The sequence below is a fragment of the Panthera pardus genome, unplaced genomic scaffold (assembly GCF_024362965.1).
Source record: "Panthera pardus isolate Hobbes unplaced genomic scaffold, ASM2436296v1 HiC_scaffold_20, whole genome shotgun sequence".
Lineage (NCBI taxonomy): Eukaryota > Metazoa > Chordata > Mammalia > Carnivora > Felidae > Panthera > Panthera pardus.
In genome coordinates, this window is record NW_026526766.1 from 72297696 (window position 1) to 72319984 (window position 22289).

A 22289-nucleotide genomic window follows, 5' to 3' on the forward strand; every position below is an offset into this window, starting at 1 on the left:
GCTCTGCACTGACAACATGGAGTCTGCTTGGGATTCTCTGTCTCTCTCTCTCTCTCTCTCTCTCTCTCTCTCTCTCAAAATAAATAAACATAAAAAAAAAGCAACAACAAAAAAAGACCTTCTCTATTAAAAATAAGTATTCTCTATACATTCCAGGTATAAAGAAGATATTGTTTATGAAATACATTATTTGCAGATATGTTCTCCCAATTTTGAGGAGTTATCTTTTCACTTTTTTTTTTAATGTTTATTTATTTTTGAGAGAGACAGAGTATGAGCGGAGGATGGGCAGAGAGTGGGAGACAGAGAATTCCAAGCAGGCTCCATGCTGTCAGCACAGAGCCCAACACAGGGCCCAAACATAAAAACTGTGAGATCATGACTTGAGCTGAAACCATGCGTTAGTCACTTAAATGCCTGAGGCCTGAGCCACGCAAGCATCCCTGAGGGTTTTTAGATTTAGCTCTCATCTTTAGGCCTCCAATCCATTTTTTTAAATGTTTTATTCATTTGAGAGAGAGAGACAGAACGTGAGCGGGGTAAGGGCAGAGAAACAGGGAGACACAGAATCCGAAGCAGGCTCCAGTTGTCAGGACTGAGCCTGAGGTGGGGCTTGAACTCACAGACCACGATATTGTGACCTGAGCCAAAGTAGGACGCTTAACCGACTGAGCCACGTAGGCTCCCCAAGGCCTCCAATCCATTTTGAGTTAATATTTATGTATGGTGTGAAGCAGGAGCCCAACTTCATTTGCTTACGTGTGGATATCCAGTTTTCCCAGTACCATTTGTTAAATGGACTATTCTTTTCCCATTGAATGGTCTTGGCAACCTTGTTAAAGATTAGTTGACCATAGATGTACTGGTAAAATTAATATAGAATTACCATATGGGGTGCCTGGGTGGCTCAGTTCGTAGAGCATCTGACTTCAGTTCAGGTCATGATCTCACGGTTTGTGGCTTCCAGCCCCACGTTGCACCCTGTGCTGACACCTCAGAACCTGGAGCCTGCTTCGGATTCTGTGTCTTCCTCTCTCTCTGTCCCTCCTCTGCTCACACTCTCTCTCTCTCTCAAAAATAAATAAACATTAAAACAAAACTAAGAATTACCATATGACCCAGCATTTCCACGCCTATATTCAAAAGAAAATAGACTCTCAAATACGTGTATACTCATGTTCATATCAGCTCTATTCACAGTAGCCAAAAGTTGGAAACTACCCAGATGTCCATTAACAGATGAATGGATAAACAAATATTATTCAGCCATAAAAAGAGATGAAGTCCTGATTCATTGTAGAATGTGGATGAACCTTGAAAACTTAAATAAGTGAAAGAAGCCAGACACAAAAGATCACATATTATATGAATCCTTTTATATAATACACTGGAATAGGTAAATCCATGGAGACAGAAAGCTGATTGGTGGTTGCCAGGGCCTAGAAGGAAGGGGAACTGTGAATGCATAATGGATGTAGGTTTCCTTTTGGGGTGATAGAAATGTTTTGGGACTAGATAGAGGTGGTGGTTGTACAACACTGTGACTGTACTTAAATGCTGAATTGTTCACTTTATTTTTTTCTTTTTTTAATTTAAATTTCTGTTAAACATACAGTGCAATATTGGTTTCAGGAATAGAATTCAGTGATTCATCACTTACATAAAACACCCAGTGTTTGTCACAAGTGCCCTGCTTAGTACCCATCACCCATCTAGCCCATCTCCCACCCACCTCCCTTGAATTGTTCACTTTAAAAGGATTAATTTTGGGGTGCATAGATGGCTCAGTTGGTTACGTGGCTGACTTCAGCTCAGATCATTATCTCGCTATCCAGGAGTTTGAGCCCCGCAATGGGCTCTGTGCTGACAGCTTGGAGCCTGGAGCCGGCTTCTGATTCTGTGTCCCTCTCTCTCTTTGCCTCTCCCCCACTCACACTCTGTCTCTCTCTCTCTCTCAAAAATAAATAAACATTAAAATTTTTTTAAAAATAATAAAAGGGTTAATTTTATATCCTCTGAATTTCACCTCAGTTTTTAAAAGTATATATTTTTATTTTTTTAATTAAAAAGTGTAATTAAAAAAAAAATTAACATGGGGCTTGAACTCATGACCCCAAGATCGAAAAGTTGCATGCTCCACCAACTGAGACAGGTGCCCCAAAGTGTATGTGTATTTTTTTTTTTGAGAGAGAGAGAGCGAGAGAGCACGTGAGAGTGGGGGAGAGGCAGAGAGAGAGGAAAGAGAGGATCTGAAGCAGACTTTTTGCTGACAGCAGCAAGCCTGACATGGGGCTTGCCCAGGAACCTCGAGATCATGACCTGAGCCGAAGTTAGATGCTTAACCGACTAAGCCACCAGGCGCCTCCAAAGTATATATTTTCAAAAAGTTTTCTTTGGCCTTTCCCCCTTTTTCTCCACAGAGGTGATCACCTTCAGGTATTTTTGGTATTTCTTTCATTATCTAACTCCACATTTTTCAATGCGATCACATTTCTCAATGTTAGATGTATACTTAATGCTGTTTTGTTTAGATTCAGTAAAGACTGGCAGGTGGGATTTAAGTTCTCTTTATAGCACCTTGATTTTGCTTTACCTCCCCCTCTCCCATCCTCCCAATTAATTGTATCACCATTTTTGCTTAAGTCAATACTCTGTGTTTGTTGAAATAATTATGATTCTGATGTAGCTTCCTGCTGAGTCAAATAGTATACTATTATTATGTTTCCTCTCAGAACTTTTCTTTTTCCTGGACATAATAATTGCCCTATTTTTCCCCATTAGAATAGGTGTAAAGAAACTGAGCAAAATCTTCCTATGCTCTCTTCCCACAACCTTTTGATACACTTTTCCACTGTGCCAGTTGTGTCGGATTACCTGTCAGTCTACTTTTTTCCTGGAGCCCTTTGTCTTGTTATAATAGACAGATAGGCTCATTAAGCCTGCCACGCAGCTGTGATCCTAGAAATTTTTAACTCTCTCCAGCACTGAACCTCTTTTTTCCCGTGTCTCATGTTTTTTCTTGGCTTACATCCTCTTTTGGTGGCTGGCACACATTCTCCAGTAGCTTCACGAGAAAGGATACAGAAGAGGTAGTATTTTGTGAGTGTCTAAAACTACTTGTATCCCCCCAACACATTGTTTGGCTGGGTAGAGATTTCTGGGTTGAAATTCATTTTTCTTCAGAATTGTGAAGCCATTGCTCCATCTTCTAAGATTACCATTGAGAATTTGGTACTATTGTTGTTCTTAATCTTTTGCGTCTACCCCCTCTTCTTTCTAAAAGCTTTGGAATCAGAATGCTCTCTTTCTCTGTAGTGGTTTGAAATTTCACAATGATGCAGGGTCGTGTGGTCTTTTTTCTTTTTCTTTTTCTTTTTTTTTTTTTCATTTTCCTGGGTATTTGGTGGGCCCCTGGGAATGTGTCTTATCTCTTTGATCTCTCAGTTCTCACTTTCTGGAGAAAACGTTTGATCTTTCATCATCTCTTTCTTCGGTTGCACATCTCTTTGTATAACCTTTTTATTTTTTGGGAAATTGATTCACCTTCCTATTTTGAACTATTTTCTTTTTTTATATAGTAAGGAGAAACTTAATTTGGAAAGACTGTTTTTGGGGGTGGTGCATGGAGAGAGACTTTTGCAGTGGGAGGGGGATGGTTGCAATAGAGAGTTGACTTCTGTGACCAGAGATCTGCAAGTGCCTCTTTCCTATTGTACTTTAGTATTATCTGTCAACTTTTTAATTTCCAGGCATTCACCTTTGTTGTCATTGTTTTTTTTTTTTTAATTTCATTAATTTTTTCTTTTCAAATTTTAATTTAAATTCTAGTTAGTTAACATACAGTGCAGTATTGCTTTCGGGAGTAGAATTCAGGAGTGATTCGTCACTCACAACACCCAGTGCTCATCCAACAAGTGCCCTTCTTAATGCCCATCACCAGTCTACCCCATCCTCTCCCCACCTCCCTCCATCAACGTCAGTTTGTTCTCTATCATTAAGAGTCTCTTATGGTTTGTTTCCCTCTCTTTTATTTTCCCCCCTTCTCATATGGTCACCTGTTTTGCTTCTTAAATTCCAGTCATTATTTCTTCTCTTACCGTCCCCTTCCTACTCACTCAATCCCATTTTGTTCACCTTCTGCTGCTGCTTCTCTCCCTTCCTTCTCATTTTCCTCCCCTACCCCTTTTAGTTGCTTCCTCTTTTTTTCCCTCTCTCCTGTGCTTTGTTCTTCCCCCTTTCTCTAGCATTCTGTTCTTAATACATTGTTGTTATGTCTTCTCTTAACAATAAGGACATGAATTATGGAATTTTTTATTTTTCATTTACTTTGTTTGAGTTTTCTTCAGTGCCTCACTTTGTTTCCTCCAGATGGCTTTTACCTGTGTGTTTTGTTGTCTCCACTTGATGTCCATTCTTTTTTATTTAATTGTTTTTAATGTTTATTTATTTTTGAGAGAGAGATTAGACAGTGTGAGCTGGGGAGGGTCAGAGAGAGGGAGACACAGAATCCAAAGCAGGCTCCAGGCTCTGAGCGTCAGCACAGACCATGAGATCATGACCTGAGCCGAAGTTGGACACCCAACTGACTGAGCCACCCAGGCGCTCCTTTTTTTTTTTTTTTAATGTTTATTTATTTTTGAGAGAGAGAGAGAGAGACAGAGCATGAGTGGGGGAGGGGCAGAGAGAGAGGGAGACACAGAATCCAAAGCAGGCTCCAGGCTCTGAGTGGTCAGCACAGAGCCTGATGCGGGGCTTGAACTCACAAGCCATGAGATCATGACCTGAGTTGAAGTCGGATGCTCAACCAACTGAGCCACCCAGGCGCCCCTTTAATTTTTTTTTAATGATGTCTATTCATCTTTGTAGGCAAGTCTCCATAAAGCTGGTTGGAAGCTGTGTATGTGTGAGTAGGGCTTGAGGACTAGTAGGTTCCACTGGAGGGTGACAGAACAGGGAGCCAGTTTTTTAGCTGAAGGGCACCTAGATGTCAGTGATTGTAGGTCTCCAGAGAGCTGTTCTGTTCATTTATTTATTTTTTTTTAACGTTTTTTTTTTGTTTGTTTGTTTTTGTTTTTGTTTTTGTTTTTGTTTTTTTGAGACAGGGAGAGACAGAGCATGAACAGGGGAGGGTCAGAGAGAGGGAGACACAGAATCTGAAAGAGGCTCCAGGCTCTGAGCTGTCAGCACAGAGCCCAACGCGGGGCTCGAACTCACGGACCGCGAGATCATAACCTGAGCAGAAGTTGGCCGCTTAACCGACTGAGCCACCCAGGCGCCCCGTTCTGTTCCCTTAAAGAACAAAGATCGGGGTGCCTTGGTGGCTCAGTCAGTTAAGCGTCTGACTTCAGGCTCAAGTCATGATCTCACAGTTTGTGAGTTCGAGCCGCACATCGGGCTCTCTGCTGTCAGCACAGAGCCTGCTTCGGATCCTCTGTCCCCCTCCCTTTTCCCTTCCCCTGCTTGGGCTCTCTCTCTCAAAAATAAATAAACATTAAAAAAAAAACCCAGATTTTCCAGTATCCTCAATGTAAATAAAAATTACCCTTTATTTACTTATTTGTAAATGTTGGTATTTTAACATCACATTTCCATAGAAGGTTGCACAGCTCAGTTTATTCATTAAAGTAAAAGAATTAGACTTGATTCTTTCTATCCCTAAGCAATCTATAATATTGTGTTACAATCCCTACATAGAATAATTTAAAGGTGTTTTGGTATGCCTGTGGCTCTGTCAGTCGAACATCTGACTCTTGATTTTGGCCAAAATCATGAGTCCCAGGGTTGTGGGATCTAGTGCCACATCAGGCTCTGCCCTGAGCATGGAGCCTGCTTAAGATTCTCTCTCTCCCTCTCACCCCCTCTCCCTCTCTCCCCATCTCCCTCTCTCCCCCTCTCCCTCTTCTCCCTCTTCTCCCTCTTCTCCCTCTTCTCCCTCTTCTCCCTCTTCTCCCTCTTCTTCCTCTCTCCCCCTCTCCCCCGCTCTCCTCCTCTCCCCCTCTCCCCCTCTCTCCTCCTCTCCCCCTCTCCCCCTCTCTCCTCCTCTCCCCCTCTCCCCCTCTCCCCCTCTCCCTGTCTCCCCCTCTCTCCCTCTCTCCCCCTCTCCCCCTCTCTCTCTCCCTCTTCCCCTGCCCTCCCTTCCTCCGTCTTACCCTCTTCCCAGCTTGTGCGTCCATGCTCTCTCTAAAATAAATATGTTTTCTAATTTTTAAAAAGAAGAATATAAAGGTATTTAATATCTCAATATATATAAATACATTAACCCACACAAAGATCCTGTCTGTGTGTGGCCCAGTAGAAGTCTACTAATGTACCAGACATATATTGTGCCTGCTGGAGATGTGATCTATATATAAATTGGCATGCTATAGGTCAGAAAACTATAAATGAGAATCAGAAACACCTGGCTTTGAATTGCAATACCATTATATACACGCTATGTGACATTGGGGAAGTCAAAATCCTCTCAGAGCCTCAGTTTCCTCATTAACTCCACTATGTGCCAGACCCTACATGTACTAACACTGGAATAAGAGTAGCAAATAAAAATTTACTCCCTCTGTGGAGCTTCAGTTTATTTTATGTTGTTATTAACTACAATTCCATTTTAATACTCAGGTTTTACAGCCTGGCATTTCTGTGGTTAAAATATTGCTAACACTTTTGTTGTCCCTACCCTATATTTTTAATGATAATTTCTTAAGAATATCATATGTATTTACAACATTTGATTTTTTTTAATATAAACCTGAAATGCTAAAGTTTAACGAACTAGTAGATTGGAAAATCAACTAAAGTAGGTAGATTTGTTTACTATAATTCATCTGAGGGCGATGTACCTTTAATGTACTGTAACTTGTATATAAATATTGCATCTTCAGCTTTTTGATATAATCTTTTGCTGATTGTTGTTTTTACATTATCTCTCATACTATAATATATTTTTAACGTCTAAGCCTAGGAATCGGGATTCCCAAGGTACTGATAAAAAAAATTATGGAATAGAAATTTGTGTGCTTCCGAGATTTATAGAACTCAAGGAGATTCTTTTTATAATGTGTGTTCTTGAAGTGGTATATCCCTAAGGGCACTAATGGATGCTTTTCCTTCTCTCATTTTCTCATTTTAGGGAAACTAAAACCAACAATGGCATTCATGTCAGGGAAATTGAAGATTAAAGGAAACATGGCCCTAGCAATCAAATTGGAGAAGTTAATGAATCAGATGAATGCCAGGCTGTGAAGGAAAAGGGAAAAAAATTGTTGACTGCCAAGCTTAAAAAGTAAAAGGGCTCAACAGTTAAAAATCTGTCTGTTTTCTTCTCTGTCATGTTATAAGGATATGCATGTTTGTTCTGGGAAAAATAGAATTTCTGTATCTATAAGACTTGAAATTGTAATTAAAACAGCTAGCTAACATAAGTTTCATTACATGGAATTCTAAGACAGTCTGCCTTTTGTATTTAGTGAGTTTTGCCCTCTGAGCTCTATATTTCATTCACTATTTTCTAGGAAAGTTATTATGAGCAACTAATCAGGTGCCAGCAGTAAAATTAGCTCTTTTCAACACTTTTTCCCTTATAAAAGGAGACTAATCTCTTTTAAACTTTTCAGTTTTGGATTGTATACTAATGGAATCTGAATGATATTTTAGATTTTTATATACTTTTTTGAAGAAGATCATCTACAGTGCATTTTCACAGAAATCACATAAACTACTTAATAATACTATTTGTGAAGACTAATGAAACAAAAAGTTTTTCATTTTAACTAGATTTCTAGGTATGTTACCTATAGTAAAATATTATTAATGTAATTCAAGTAATTATAGTATGTATTTTCTTTTTAAAGTAGGTAATAATGTCCTAAAATAAAATAATTTCTCCCCAGAAGTATGCGTTTGGTCACAGCATTTTACAGTGAACATTAGGGATGCCTTGCTGACTCAGTCTGAGGAGAACGTGACTCTTGATCTTGGGATCATGAGTTCGAACCCCACATTGGGTGTAGAAATTACTTAAAAATAAATAAAAGCTTTTAAAATGAGAACATTAGAATAGTTGGTTGTTACTGGCTGAACTGCATGCTCCAAACTCATTTGTTGAATTCCTAACCCCAGTACCTCAGAATGTGACTGTCCTTGGAGATAAGGCCTTTAAAGAAGTGATTAAGTTAGAATGAGACTTTTAGGGTGGGCTCTAATTCAGTCTGACTGGGTTCCTTATAAGAAGAGGAAATTTGGAGATAAAAGACCAGGGACATACACACAAAGTAATGACCATGTGAGGAACAGCAAAAAGGCAGTCATCTGTAAACCAAGGAGAGAAGCCTCAGAAGAAGCCATTCTACCAAGACTCCTGCTCTCCAGAACTGTAAGATTTCTGTTGGTTTAGCCACCCGGTCTGTGGTATTTTGTTATCGTAGCCCTAGCAAACATAATGATTTGTTTTTCTTTTTTTAAAAAGCTAAGGATAAAAAAAAAAACAAAAAACAAGAAACAACCCTTTCCTTTCATTTCATATGTTAAAAATTCTTGCTCAGAGATGCCTGGGTGGCTCAATTGATTAAGCGTCTGACTCTTGGTCTCAGCTCAGGTCATGATCTCATGGTTTGTGAGTTCAAGCCCCACATCTGGCTCTGTGCTGACAGCACAGAGCCTGCTTGGGATTCTCTCTCTCTCTCTCTCTCTCTCTCTCTCTCTCTCTCTCTCTCCCTTTCTTTCTCTCCTCCACTGGGGCTCTTTCTCTCTCTCTCAAAATAAGTAAACTTAAAAAAAAAAAAAACTTGCTTGGTGTAATTCTTTTACTTCTCATTTTACATTCTCTAATATTACTGAGCTTAATTCTGGCATTCCATAGAATCATAATATTAAAAAGTATTTATCTGTATAGTACAAATGAGGAAACCTGATCAGAGATGGGAATAGACTAGCCCAAAGCCAAAATTAACAGTCCCTATCCAATGAAAACCTCCTAGGATATTATCGTTGAATAGAACCTGAAGACTGCCTCCTCATTCAGGAAGCCCAGATGGATTGCCTTTGGGGTGGCAGCCTCACAACTGCCTTTACATCTGCCAGTCATTTCTAGCTACATGAAGATCCCGGTCAGATGTTGCCAGCAGGCTCGTTTTCTGCTGAAGTTTACTAATTTTTTTTAATGTTCATTTTGAGGGAGAGAGAGAGACAATGTGAGTGGGGGAGGGGCAGAGAGCAAGAAGGAGACAGAGTCTGAAGCAGGGTCCAGGCTCTGAGCTGTCTGCACAGAGCCTGATGCAGGGCTGGAACCGAGAGATTATGACCTGAGCTGAAGTCAGAGGCTTAACCGATTGAGCCACTCGGGCGCCCCTTTACTGAAGCTTATTAAAGACTTCTCTTTTCTGTGCCTTCTCCTAAGTGTCTCAAAGCTTTGGGAAAATAAAAAGTAGAAAATCTAGTGAGACAAGAATTCTGGGTTCTGATCACTCAAACATGAACTTGCTTACTGAGGCTTTAGAACATTAGGAAAAAGTATTTTCACAAGGGCCCTGGTATTCACATCTCTAATTGAGGAAGTTGGGTTAGGTCATCTGCAGCCCCTTTGTGCTCATTATTACTAAGAAGTTCTGAGCCATCTGCAGTATTGTGTCAGAAATAAAGGTGGCCACACCTAGATTCCTGAAGCCTTCTTCTGCCACATCCGCCAGATGCCTTGATGAATTCACCTGTTACCTTTTTTTGGTTCTTACCCATCAGCTGCATTGAAGTTGTGGAACCTCCCATAAGTTTTGAATGGCCATATTGTGTGTTGTCCAGCAACCAGTTGAACCCTATTTCTGAAATTAAAAGGTTTGGAGGGAAATCAAGGTCACTGGGCTTGTGAGTGAGTGAGTGAAGTTCCTTAGACATTTTGAAGATGGTTTGTTGCTAGTAATCCTATATTTCAACAAATCCTCTTATAAAGAACCTCTTAAGCAGAAGGAAAAATGTCTTTTTTTCCTCTGCCTATCAAGTTCTCAGTTGGAGCCTTGTAAATTAGATTAACAAAAGATAGCTTAAGAGAAAAAGAAAGAGAAGTGTATTAACATGTACGTTACACAATTTGACAATAAATTATATTTTTAAAAAAGTGCATTACAAATACATGTGGGAGTATTCAGACATGAGTAACTCAAAGGGGTGGTTAGAACTTGAGCTTATATAACATCTTAACAAAAGAAAATACATTTTTAGAGAAATAATACCAAAAAAAAAATGAGTTTCTAGGGTGGCAAATTGTGCAAAAGAAAATACATGGTAGCAAGTTTAGTTTTATAAGAAACTGCCAAGGGGTGCATGGGTGGCACCCGACTTTTGATTTTGACCCAACTAATGATCTCACTGACAGTTGGTGAGTTTGAGCTCTGAGTTGGGTTCTGAGCTAACAGTGCAGAGCCTGCTTGGGATTCTCTGCCTCTCTCTCTCAAAAAAAAAAAATAAACAAACTTAAAAAAAAAAAAAGAAACTGCCAAACTGTTTTCCAAAGTGGCTGTACCATTTTGCATTCCCACTGGCAATGAATTAGTGTTCCTGTTTTCTACATCCTCTTCAGTATTTGGTATGGTCAATGTTGTGGATTTTGGCCATTCTTTTTTTTTTTCTTTTTTTTTTTTTTTTTTAACGTTTATTTATTTTTGAGACAGAGAGAGACAGAGCGTGAATAGTGGAGGGGCAGAGAGAGAGGGAGACACAGAATCCGAAACAGGCTCCAGGCTCTGAGCTGTCAGCACAGAGCCCGACGCGGAGCTCGAACTCACGGACCGCAAGATCATGACCTGAGCCAAAGTCGGACCAGCCGCCCCGGATTTTGGCCATTCTAACAGGTGTGTAATGGTATCTCATTTTAGTTTGCAATGCTGAACATCTTTTCATATGCTTCCTTGCCTCTCTATCTTCTTTAATAAGGTGTCTATTAAGGTCTTTGGCCCATTTTTAAATTGAGTTGTTTTCTTATTGTTGCAATTTAAGAGTACTTTGTGTATTTTGGAAAACAGACCTTTATCAGCTGTCTTTTGCAAATATTTTCTCCCAGTCTGTAATTTGTTTTCTTATTCTTTGGACATTGCCTTTTGCAGAGCAGAAGTTTTTTATTTTAATGAAGTCCAGCTTAGCAATCATTTCTTTCATGGATTATGCCTTTGGTGCTGTACCTAAAAAGTCATTGCCATTCACAAGGCCATCTCAGTTTTCTCCTCTGTTATTTTGTAGGAGTTTTATAGTTTTGCATTTTACATTTAGATCTGTGATCCATTTTGAGTTAATTTTTGTGAAAGGTGTAAATTCTTTGTTTAGATTTGTTTTATTTTGCATATGGATATCCAGTTCCAGCACCACTTTTTGAAAAGATTGTCTTCTCCTTTGTCAAAGATCAGTGGACTGTATTTATGTGGGCCTATTTCTAGGTTCTCTATTCTTTTCCACTGATCTATTTGTTTATTCTTTCATCAATACCACACTGTTTGGTTACTGTAGCTTTATAGTAAGTCTTGGAGTCAGGTAGTGAGACTCCTCCAACTTTGTTCTCCTTCAATATTGAGTTGGCAATTCTGGGTCTTTTGCTTCTCCATATAAACTTTGCAATCAGGATCACCTGTCTGGCTTTATCGGTGGAACATGCCAGTCTTGATCTCGGGGTCATAAGTTCAAGACCCATATTGGGTATAGAGCTTACTTAAAAGAAAAATTAGAAAAAAAACAAAACAAAAGTAAAAGTATTTCTCAGTTAAAAAAAAAAAAAAAAAAAACAACACTTGAGAATCAATTTGTACAGATGCTGGGTGGCTCTGTCAGTTAAGCTTCCGGGTCATGATCTCGTGGTTTTTGCGTTCAAGCCCCACGTCAGGCTCTGTGCTGACAGCTCAGAGCCTGGAGCCTGCTTCAGATTCTGTCTCCCTCACTCTCTGCCTCTCCCTCACTCATGCTCTATCTCTTTCAAAAATAAACATTAAAAAAAAAATAAAAAAAAAAAAGCAAAAGTATTTCTCAATTAGAAAAACACGTTAGAATCAATTTGTTGATAGCCACAGAATAATTTGCTGGGATTTTGATTGGAATTGCACTGAATCCATATATTAGTTTAGGGCAAACTAACATCTTGACAATATTGAGTCTTCCTATCCATGAATATGAAACACCTCTTCATTTATTAAGTTGTTCTATGATATCTTTCATTAAAGTTTTATAGGTGTCCTCATATAGATCTTGTTAGATTTTGTTAGAGTTGTACCTAACTAAGTATTTTGCAGGATGCTAATATAAGTGGTAATGTGTTTTAAATTTTAAATTTCAGTACTTCCTTAGTGGTATATAGGAAAGTGATTGACTTTTGTATATTAACCTTGTATCCTACAACTTTACTATAATCATTATTATTTCCAGGAGGGATTTTTTAGCCAATTTTTTCAGATTTTCTATATAGACAATTATGTCATCTGTGAACATAGATAGTTTTTATTTCTTTCTTCTTAATCTCAATACCTTTTATTTCCTTTTTTGATGTTATTGCATTAGCTAGAACTTCCAGTATCATGTTGAAAAGCATTAATGAGAAGGGACATCCTTTTGCCTTATTCATGATCTTAGAAAGTTTCTAGTTTCTCACCATTTAAGTATGTTAGCTATAGGTTTTTTGTAGATATTCCTTATCAAGTTGAGCAAGTTCCCTCTGTTCCTAGTTTACTAGAAGATTTTATCATGAGTATGTGTTAGATTTTGTCAAATGCTTTTTCTCCATGTATTGATATGATCTTCTTTAGCCTGTTGATGTCGTAGCTTACATTAATTGATTTTCAAATATTGAACCAGCCTTGCATACCTGAGATAAATCCCACATGGTTGTTTCCATATGAATGTTCATGTCTCCCCTCTTCCCCCGTTTCATGTGGTGAAACCCTAACCCACAAGATAATGGTATCAGGAAGTAGGGCCTTTGGGAGGTGATTAGGTCATGAGGGTAAGGCCCTCATGATTGATATTAGTGCCCTTATAAAATAGAACCAAGAGAGCTAGTTAATCCCTTCCACCATGTGAGGACATGGCAAGAAGTTCCCGTCTATGAACCAGAAATTGAACCCTTACCATATACCAAATCTGTGTGTGCCTAGCCTCCAGAACTATGCAAAATAAATTTTTAGTGTTTAAAAAACTACCCAGTCTCTGGCACAGAGGGTCCCTGACTTAATGATTGCTTAACTTACAGTTTTTCAACTTTATAATGGTGTGAAAGCAGTACACGTTCAGTAGAAACCACACTTCAAATTGGAATTTTATTCTTTTCCTGGGCTAATGATACCTGGCAAATACTCTCATGATGCTGGGCAGTGGCAGTTAGCTGCAGTTCCCAGTCAGCCACGCGATCACAAGGGTGAACAACCTATACACTTACAAACCGTTCTGTACCATACAACCTTTCTATTTTTCATTTTCAGTATAGTATTCAATAAACTGCATGAGACATTCAACATATTATACAATGGGCTTTGTGCTAGATGATTTTGCCCAACTGTAGGCTAATGTAAATGTTCTGAGCATGTTTAATGTAGGCTAGGTTAAGCTAGGATGTTTGGTAGGTTATCTGTATTCAACGCATTTTTAACTTAACAATATTTTCAATTTACAGTGGGTTTATTGGTACAACCCCGTGGTAAGTTGAGGAAGATCTGTACTTTGTTATGGCAGCCTGAGCAGGCTATGAGAGTCATGGAACATAGTTCATTTTATATATTGTTGGGTTCAATTTACTACTGTTTTGTTGAGGATTTTTGTTTCTATGTTCATGAGATAGTGGCCTTTAGTTTTCTTATAATGTCTTTGTCTGGTTTTGGTATTAGGGTAATGTTGGCTTCATGGAATGAATTAGGAATATTTTCTCTGTTTCTTTCTTCTGAAAGGGACTATAGATAATTGGTATAATGTCTTCATTAAATGTTTTTTAGAATTCACTAGTGAATACTTCTTGACCTGGTGCTTTATGTTTTGGAAGGTTATTAATTACTGTCTTGCTTTCTTTCCCATTCATTCTGTATATCTTTGTTCTTCTATTTTCTAGTTCTTCTTCTGCCTTCCATTTCATTCTGTCTTCCATGTAATGCAAGAATATCACAAGATATTTCCTTTACCCATTCCCATCCTTTGTGTTATTTTTGTTATACATTTTATTTCCTGTATGTTATAAGCTCCACAGTATATCGTTTAATAGTTCTGTTAAACAAGTAAATTATCTTTTTAAAAATTAAAAGATGAGAAATGTCGGGGCACCTGGGTGGTTCAGTCAGTTAGGCATCCGACTTCAACTCAGGTCATGATCTCATGGTTCGTGAGTCAAGCCCCATGTCGGGCTCTATGCTGACAGCTCGGAGCCTGAACCCTGCTTCGGATTCTGTGTCTCCTTCTCTCTCTGCCCCTTTCCCATTCACACTCTGTCTTTCTCTGTCTCAAAAATAAATAAAAATTTTTAAAAAATGAGAAATGCCTTTTAAATTTATCCATATGTTTACTATTTGCACTGTAAATATATATCCCTCACTAACTATCCAAAAATAAACATATCCAAAAGTTTCCTTCTGCCCCTTTGTAGTCATTTGTGCTCATCTTCCACACCATTCCTTGCCACTATTGACCTTCTTTCTATCACTAGATTCATTTGCATTTCCTTGGAATTTATATAAATGGAATTATACAATATATACTCTATCATTCTGGCTTTCATTCTGCATAATTATTTTGAGATGTGTTCATGTTGCTCCATATATCAATAGTTCATTCCTTTTTTATTATTGCTGAGTAGTATTGCTGAGTATCCATTATATGGATATACCAAATTCGTTTATCCATTCACTTGTTGACAGACATTCAGGTTGTTTCTAGCTTTTGGCTATTACAAATAAAGCTGCTATGAACATTTATGTACAAGCCCTTGTTTTCTCTTGGGTATGGAATGGCTGGATCATATGGTAAGTGTATATTTAACTTAAGAAATTTCCAGGGCTCATTTGCAACTATGTGGATGGAACTAGAGGGTATTATGCTAAGTGAAATTAGAGAAAGACAAATATCATATGACTGGAATGAGGAATTTAAGATACAAAACAAATGAACATAAGGGAAGGGAAGCAAAAATGATATAGAAGCAGGGAGGGGGACAAAATATAAGAGACTCTTAAATATGGAGAACAACAGAGGGTTACGGAGGGGTTGTGTGTGTGGGGGAGCGGTGGGCTAAATGGGGAAGGGGCATTAAGGAATCTACTCCTGAAATCATTGTTGCACTATATGCTAACTAACTTGGATGTAAATTAAAAATTAATTAATTAATTTTAAAAAATTGCTGGGGCGCCTGGGGTAGCTCAGTAGATGTAAGCATTCTGGCTTAAGCTCAGGTCATGATCTCATGGTTTGTGGGTTCGAGCCCCCACATTGGGCTCTGTGCTGACAACTCAGAGCCTGGAGCCTGCTTCGATTCTATGTCTCCCTCTCTGCCTCTCTCTCTCTCTCAAAATTAAACATTAAAAAAATTTAAAAAAAAAGAAATTGGTAAATTTGTTTCCAAAGTGGTTGTACCATTTTATATTCCATTAGCAATGTATAGAGTTTCATCTCTCCACATTCTCATCAACACTTGATATGTTCAGTCTTTTAAATTTTATCCATTCTAATATGTTGTGGTATCTCATTGTATTTTAATTTTCATATCCGTGATGATGTTAAGCATCTTTCCATGTGTTTATTTTACATTGTATACCTTCCTGGTGAAGTGTCTGCTCAGACCTTTCGTCCATATTTTATTACATTGTTTTCTTATTGAATTATGGTAGTTCTTTATATATTCAAGATACAAGTCATTTTCAGATATTTGCAAATATTTTCTCCCTTTCAACGGCTTATGTTTTTCATTTTCTTACCAGTTATATACATACATTTTTAATATTGATGGAGTTTTAATTTATCCAATTTTTTTAATGAATCATGATCATGCTTTTGGTGTCATAATTAAATCTTGGCTCAACTGAAAACTCTGGAAGTTTTATAGTTTTAAGTATTGCATTTAAGTCTATGATACAAATCAAGTTAATTTTTGTACATGTTGAAAGGTGTAGACCATTTTTCTAACTAGGGCTATTCAATTATTCCAGCATCATTTATTGAAAAACAGCAGATTTTAAAAACAGCTTAAGAGGAACTTCTGGGTTGATGAACACGTGGAGAGTGACACATCTAGAGAAGGCAGTGAAGCCTCACACCCTTTCCCCACACCTTCCATATCTTCCATCTGGCTGTTCCTGAGTTACTAGTAACTAGTAATCTAAAACAGGTTAATTAAAAATAAAAAGAATCTAATAGAACTTTGAAATGTATAATATAACCTATTAAAACTTTGCAATAATATAACTTGAGGGTTTCATTATTGTAGGGTTAATGCAAAACATTGTTTAAACACACACAAAAAAGCATGACGGTAAAGTTAGTGAAACTTAAAAGTATACACAGTTGACCATATATTTATCCAAGAAAGGACCAAATCACTTCCCAGCTATTCCCTACCCCTCTAGGAGATAAGAACTTTAATTCTCCCCAGTTTGAGAATAGGAGCTGGGCAGAGGATGGGAGCCAGTATCAAGTGGCATTAGATCTGAATTTGAAATATGGTAGGGTGTTTTATGGCAGTTTACTAATTTTCATGTTTGCTGTGTCCAATCTGCTGTTAAACCTATCTATTGGATTTAGAATTTTAGTTAGTACAGTTTTTGGTTCTGGAAAAATTTTTTTGGTACTATCTTCTTTTTTTTTAATGTTTATTTATTTTTGAGAGACAGAGTGAGCAAGCGAGTGGGGGAGAGTCAAAGGGGGGACAGAGTATCCAAAGCAGGCTCTGTGCTGACAGGAGCAAGCCCGATGGTGGGGCTTAAACCCACGAATTGTGAGATCATGACCTGAGCCAAAGCCAGATGCTCAACCAACTGAGCCACCTAGGCGCTCCACCTTTTTTTTTTTTTTTTTTTAATGTTTACTTATTTTAGAGAGCATGAGCAGGGAAAGGACAGAAAGAGAGGGAGACAGAGGATCCAAAGTGGGCTCTATGCTGACAGCAGCGAGCCTGATGCGGGGCTTGAATTCATGAACCATGAGAGATCATGACCTGAGCCGAAGTCGGACACTCAACCAACTGAGCCATCCAGGCACGCAGTACTTCTTGTAACAGCTTTATTGAGGTATAATTCACATACCATATAATTCACCCATATAAAGTGTATAATCTAGTGGTTTTCATATATTCAGAGTTGTGAAACCATCATCAGCATCAAGTTTAGAAAATTTTTCATCACCTCAGAAAGAAACCCTTTATTTTTTAGCAGTTACCCCATTTTCCCCCCAAAGCCTCTCAGGCCTAGACAACCACTAATCTATTTTTTTGTCTCTAGACTTGCCTATCTGGACATTTCATATAAATAGAACCATAGAATATATGGTCTCTTGTGACTGGTTTTCTTCACACGGCATGTTTTCAAGGTTGATCCAAATTGTAGCATGTACAGTACTTCATTCCTTTTATTGGCTGAATAATACTCCATTGTATGAACGCACCATTTTTTACTTATCCACTCAGCAGTTGATGAACATTTGGGTTGTTTCTGCTTTTTGGTCATTATGAATAATATTGCTATGAACATTCATGTACAAGTTTTGTGTGCATGTTTTCATTTCTCTGGGGTATATACCTAGGAGAAGAATTGCTGAGTCATACAGTAGCTTTGTTTTACCTTTTGAAGAAATGCCAGTCTGTTATCCAAAGCATCTGCACCATTTTAACAATATCACTAGCAGTGTATGAGGGTTTCAGTTTTCCACATCCTTACTGACACTTGTCATTGTCTTTTTCATTATAACCATCTTGGTGTGTAGTGATATCATTGTGGTTCTGATTTGTGTCTCCCTGATGGCTCTATTTCATTCTTTTTTAAAGGTTCTAGCTCTCTAGTGAAATTCTCCATTTTGTTATTGATGTTCTTGAACATATTAACCATAATTGTTCTAAAAGTTGCATATAAAACTACAGTATCTGGATCATGTGTACATCTAATTCTAAAGTCCTTTTTTTTTTTTTTAAGAGAGAGAGAACAAGTGGGGTAGAGGGGCAGAGGGAGAGAGAGAGAGAGAGAGAGAGAGAGAGAGAGAGAGAGAATATCCCATGCAGGCTCCATGCTCAGTGTGGAGCCTAATGTGGGGCTCGATCCCCCCATCCTAGGATCATGACCTGAGCTGAAATCAAGAGTTGGATGCTCAACTGATTGAGCCATGAAAGCACCCCTGTTTCTAAAGTCTTTTTTTCTTCTTGGCTTTTGTGCAGTTAGTTTTTTCTTGGTGTATTTGGTGATTGTTGATAGAATGTTAGATATTGTATATGAAATATTAAGATTCTTCCAAGAAGATTTTTTTCTTGCAGGCACATAGAACATGGAAAGATCATCTTGACCCACCTAGTCATTTAAATAGTTCAGGCTGGGGCACCTGGGTGGCTCAGTCGGTTGAGCGCCCGACTTTGGCTCAGGTCATGATCTCACCGTCTGTGAGTTCAAGCCCTGCGTCGGGCTCTGTGCTGACAGCTCAGAGCCTGGAGCCCGTTTCAGATTCTGTGTCTCCCTCTATCTGACCCTCCCCCGTTCATGCTCTGTCTCTCTCTGTCTCAAAAATAAATAAAACATTAAAAAAATTAAAAAAAATAAATAGTTCAGGCTGTTTCAGGCATTGTTAGTGCTATTTCTGATATGATTTTACTCTTAGGGTATAGTTCTTCAAGGGTCTCAACTGTAAGTCTGAGGTTTCACTGGGACCCTTCCTTCCTGTTTAATTCTCTCTAACACTATACGACAGTCAAGTGTTGTTGCCAAGATTTTTTTTTGTGTGGGGGGGGTACTCAGCAGTTTCATGGCTTCTTGCCTGTTGCGTGCACAAAGCAAATGTCTGTTGTGTGTACAAAGCAAATGACACATAGAGTGATTGACTCCTTTTGCCATGATTGCCTTTTCTCTGGGATGTTGGCCTCTTAAGTCCTAGCTGCCTTGATAGACTTGACCTCCAAATTTTGTATCCATAGCCCAATCAGACTGTTGAAAATTCTAGGATGCTCCTCACTGGTTTCTATACTCCTAGACACAAATCAACAATGCCCTAAGAAGGAAAAGTGATTGAGAATATAGGATTCACTTCAATGTGTTTCCCTTCTTGCTGAGCTCTGGGACTCTCAAGCCTTGGTTGCCTAGGTTGCTCTACAATAGCTTTAAACAGTTTTTGTTGTTGTTTTAATGTTTTAAATACAGATTTTATAGTCCTTAGTGGGAGAAGTAGTTTGTTCAACAAAGTATCCCACCATAGCTGAAAGCCTGCATCATTGAAGAAATTCATCATGATGGAAATATCCTTTAAATGGGACTGCATTCTTTTTGTTTATTTATTTATTTTGAGAGAGACAGAGCTCAAGTGGGGGAGAAGCAGAGAGAGCGAGGGAGAGAGAGAATCCCAAGCAGGCTCTGTGCTATCAGCACAAATGCGGGGCTTGAACTCACAAACCGTGAGATTATGACCTGAGCCAAAATCAAGAGTCAGATGCTTAACCAACCGAGCCACCCAGGCACCCCAGGGATTGCATTTTTAAAAAGTTATTTGTAATAAAACCAAAACAAAAACATGTAATATAAAATTTATCCTGTTAACCACCTTTAAGTTTGCAGTTCAGTAGTGTTAACTATATTCACATTGTTGTGTCACAGATCTCTAGAACTTTTTCATTCTGCTAAACTGGAACTCTATTCTCGTGGAACAACTCCCCATGTTCCTCTCTCCCCAGTGCCTGGCACCAGCCATAATACTGTACTTTGTTTCCATGATTTTGGCAACTCTAGGTATTTCACATAAGTGGAATCATGCAGTATTCCAATAGTCCTTTTGTGACTAGTTTACTTCACTCATCAGAATATTTTCAAGGTTCCTTCCTGTTGTAGCGTTTGACAGGATTTCTTTCTTAAAATTTAAGACTTAAGTCTGAATAAGATTCTATTGTATGTATATGCCACATTTTGTTTATTTATTCATCCAACTGTGGACATTTGGGCAACTTCCACCTCTTGGCCATTGTGAATATGCTGCAGTGACCACGGGTGTGCAAATAACTCTTCAAGTTTCTGCTTTAATTGCTAGACATATACCCAGAGGTGGGATTTCTGGCTCATAATTTTATTCTTTTTGCGGAGCCTCCATACTGTTTTCTATAGTGGTTACACCATTTACATTTCCATCAGTAGTGCACAGGGTTCCAATTTCTCCACAGGATAACATATTTGAAATATGTGGCAAGTAACTGTTGTTTGTTTTTTGGACAGACATTATTTTGTCAAAAATGTTCACATGGATTTTTTTTTTTTTTAATTAGCCTATGCCGGGAGGAGTCCTGATGTTGACAGAGCAAGGTGTTAAGAATCCTTCTTTGTTTAGAAGTTAGTCTCTTTCTCCGCCTCATATTCTTCTCTCCCCTCACATACCCCAAGCGTAAAAGGGACTAAGGTGTCCTTTGTCACAGTGGGGTGAGGCAAGGATGTGAGCACCCCATAGCTAATAAGATATGCTTTAAATGTTATTTATTACCACTATTACTTTTTGGAGATACTTAATGCTATAAGTAGAAAGGGAGTTAAGAGCATGGTGCCAAACTATCTGGGATGAATCTGAGTTCCTCCAGCTACCATCTGATCCTGGGCAGATGTCTTAATTTCTCTGTGCCTCAGTTTCTTCATCCATAAACTGGTAATGCTAACAACACTCACTGCATAGAGTTCTTCGGATTAAACAAATTAATATTCTCTAAGCACTTAGTGTTAACCCCGAACACATACTAAGTGCTATAAAAGTGTGCTAGATAAAATAAAGGTGGAAGGCGCCAGCCCTACCTCTGTTGTACCAAGCTGTCTAGGTGATACTATTGTACGCCTCCCTGGTTCTAGTGTGTTTTAGGTGTTAAGTTGCCCCTCTCTCTATGGGATGCACGCGAGTGTGGTAGTTGGCTTGGTAACTTCTACTGGGCTGTGGTGACTGTGGGTTAGATGTGTCAGCAGGAGGTGTTCCTGGACGTGCCTGGGTGTGGAGGTGACTCTACTCGGTGCGTTAAAACAGGTGTTACACACCAGACGAACGGAGCAGGTTCTTGCAAGGTCTGCTCCTTGGGTTTAGGTGGAGCTGTATGGAGCTCCAAGGAGCAGTGGGGACCGCGGCAGGACGGAGAGCTGCCCACTTCAGAACGTAGCGGGGATAGTGACTTTCACACCTGTCTGGGTGCAGAGACCCGAGCCCGTGCGCGCCGGTGTGTGGTAGGAGGGTCGGTCCACACCTCCTCCGGGCAGCGACGACCGCGAGCTCGGAGCGCCTCGTAGGAGGTGTCGTTACACACTTCCTGTAGGTCTCGCGGACCACGGCGCGTTTCCGGTGCCGGCTGGAGCCCGGGGTCCGAGCCCCCGCCCCGTTCGCCGGCCCCGCCCCGCCCGCGCCCCGCCCCCAGCCCGCCGCGCTCCGAGCCGGGCGCGCGGAGCCCGGGGCGCACGGAGCGGCGCGCGCCGGTCGGCAGAGCCAGGCTGGCGCCCCCGCCCCCCGCTCCGCGCCTCCGTCCGCCCGGCGCCTTCCCCGCTTTTCTTGCCGCCGCTCCCCGGCCCTCTGGCCGCTTTCCCTCCCTCCCCTCGGTCCCGCCCCGTCCAGCCCGGGCTGCCCGGCTCCCGCAGGCCCCCCCCCCCCGCCGCCCGCGTTCCTATGGACAGACGCACAGACACCTGCAGGTGGGTGAGAGCCCGCGCGCGGGGCGGGGACGAGCGCGCCGACGCTGCGACCTGGGCCGGGGAGCCCCTTTGTGTGGGGGGCGGCCGCGCTGGGGTCCGGGCTGTCTCCCCTTCGGCCGCCAAGCAGTGACCCGGCTGAACCCTCTTTTGTCTTCTCTGGGGGGGGGGGGCGGGGTGGGAAGGCCGAGAGTCAGGGCAGCGACCCGGGCGGCCAGCCGTCGCCGGGCTTGGGGGCGCGACGGGTGAGACCCCAGGCGGCCGAGCGGGCTCCGGGAGCGAGCTTCGGCGGCCGAGGCTCTGGTCAGCCTTCGCGGGGCCGGCGCGGCGCCCGGCATCTCCTGTCGCCGCCGCGGGCGCGCTGCGTGGGTCTGGCTCGCCTGCTCCTGCTCTTGGGTCTGTTTGGAGGTGGGAAGGAGGGCGGGAAGGAGAAAGAAAAGATCTGCCCTCTTAGTTTCCAAGTGTTGA

At 40.3% G+C, this 22289-nt stretch overlaps 2 protein-coding genes across 5 annotated transcripts in view; both read left to right on the forward strand.

The window, feature by feature from the left end:
- The window catches only part of HSDL2 (hydroxysteroid dehydrogenase like 2), a 69475-nt gene extending 61430 nt beyond the window's left edge, over positions 1 to 8045 (forward strand). The window contains exon 11 of the mRNA XM_019454178.2: positions 7127 to 8045. Coding sequence (XP_019309723.2) covers positions 7127 to 7239 — 113 coding nt within the window. The 3' untranslated portion in view covers positions 7240 to 8045. The remainder of the gene's footprint in view (positions 1 to 7126) is intronic.
- Positions 8046 to 21564: 13519 nt separating this feature from the next.
- The window catches only part of KIAA1958 (KIAA1958 ortholog), a 158831-nt gene continuing 158106 nt past the window's right edge, over positions 21565 to 22289 (forward strand). For all 4 annotated transcript variants that reach the window (XM_053908187.1, XM_053908186.1, XM_053908184.1 and 1 more), the window contains exon 1: positions 21565 to 21824. The gene's annotated coding sequence lies outside the window, so the exon portion shown is untranslated. The remainder of the gene's footprint in view (positions 21825 to 22289) is intronic.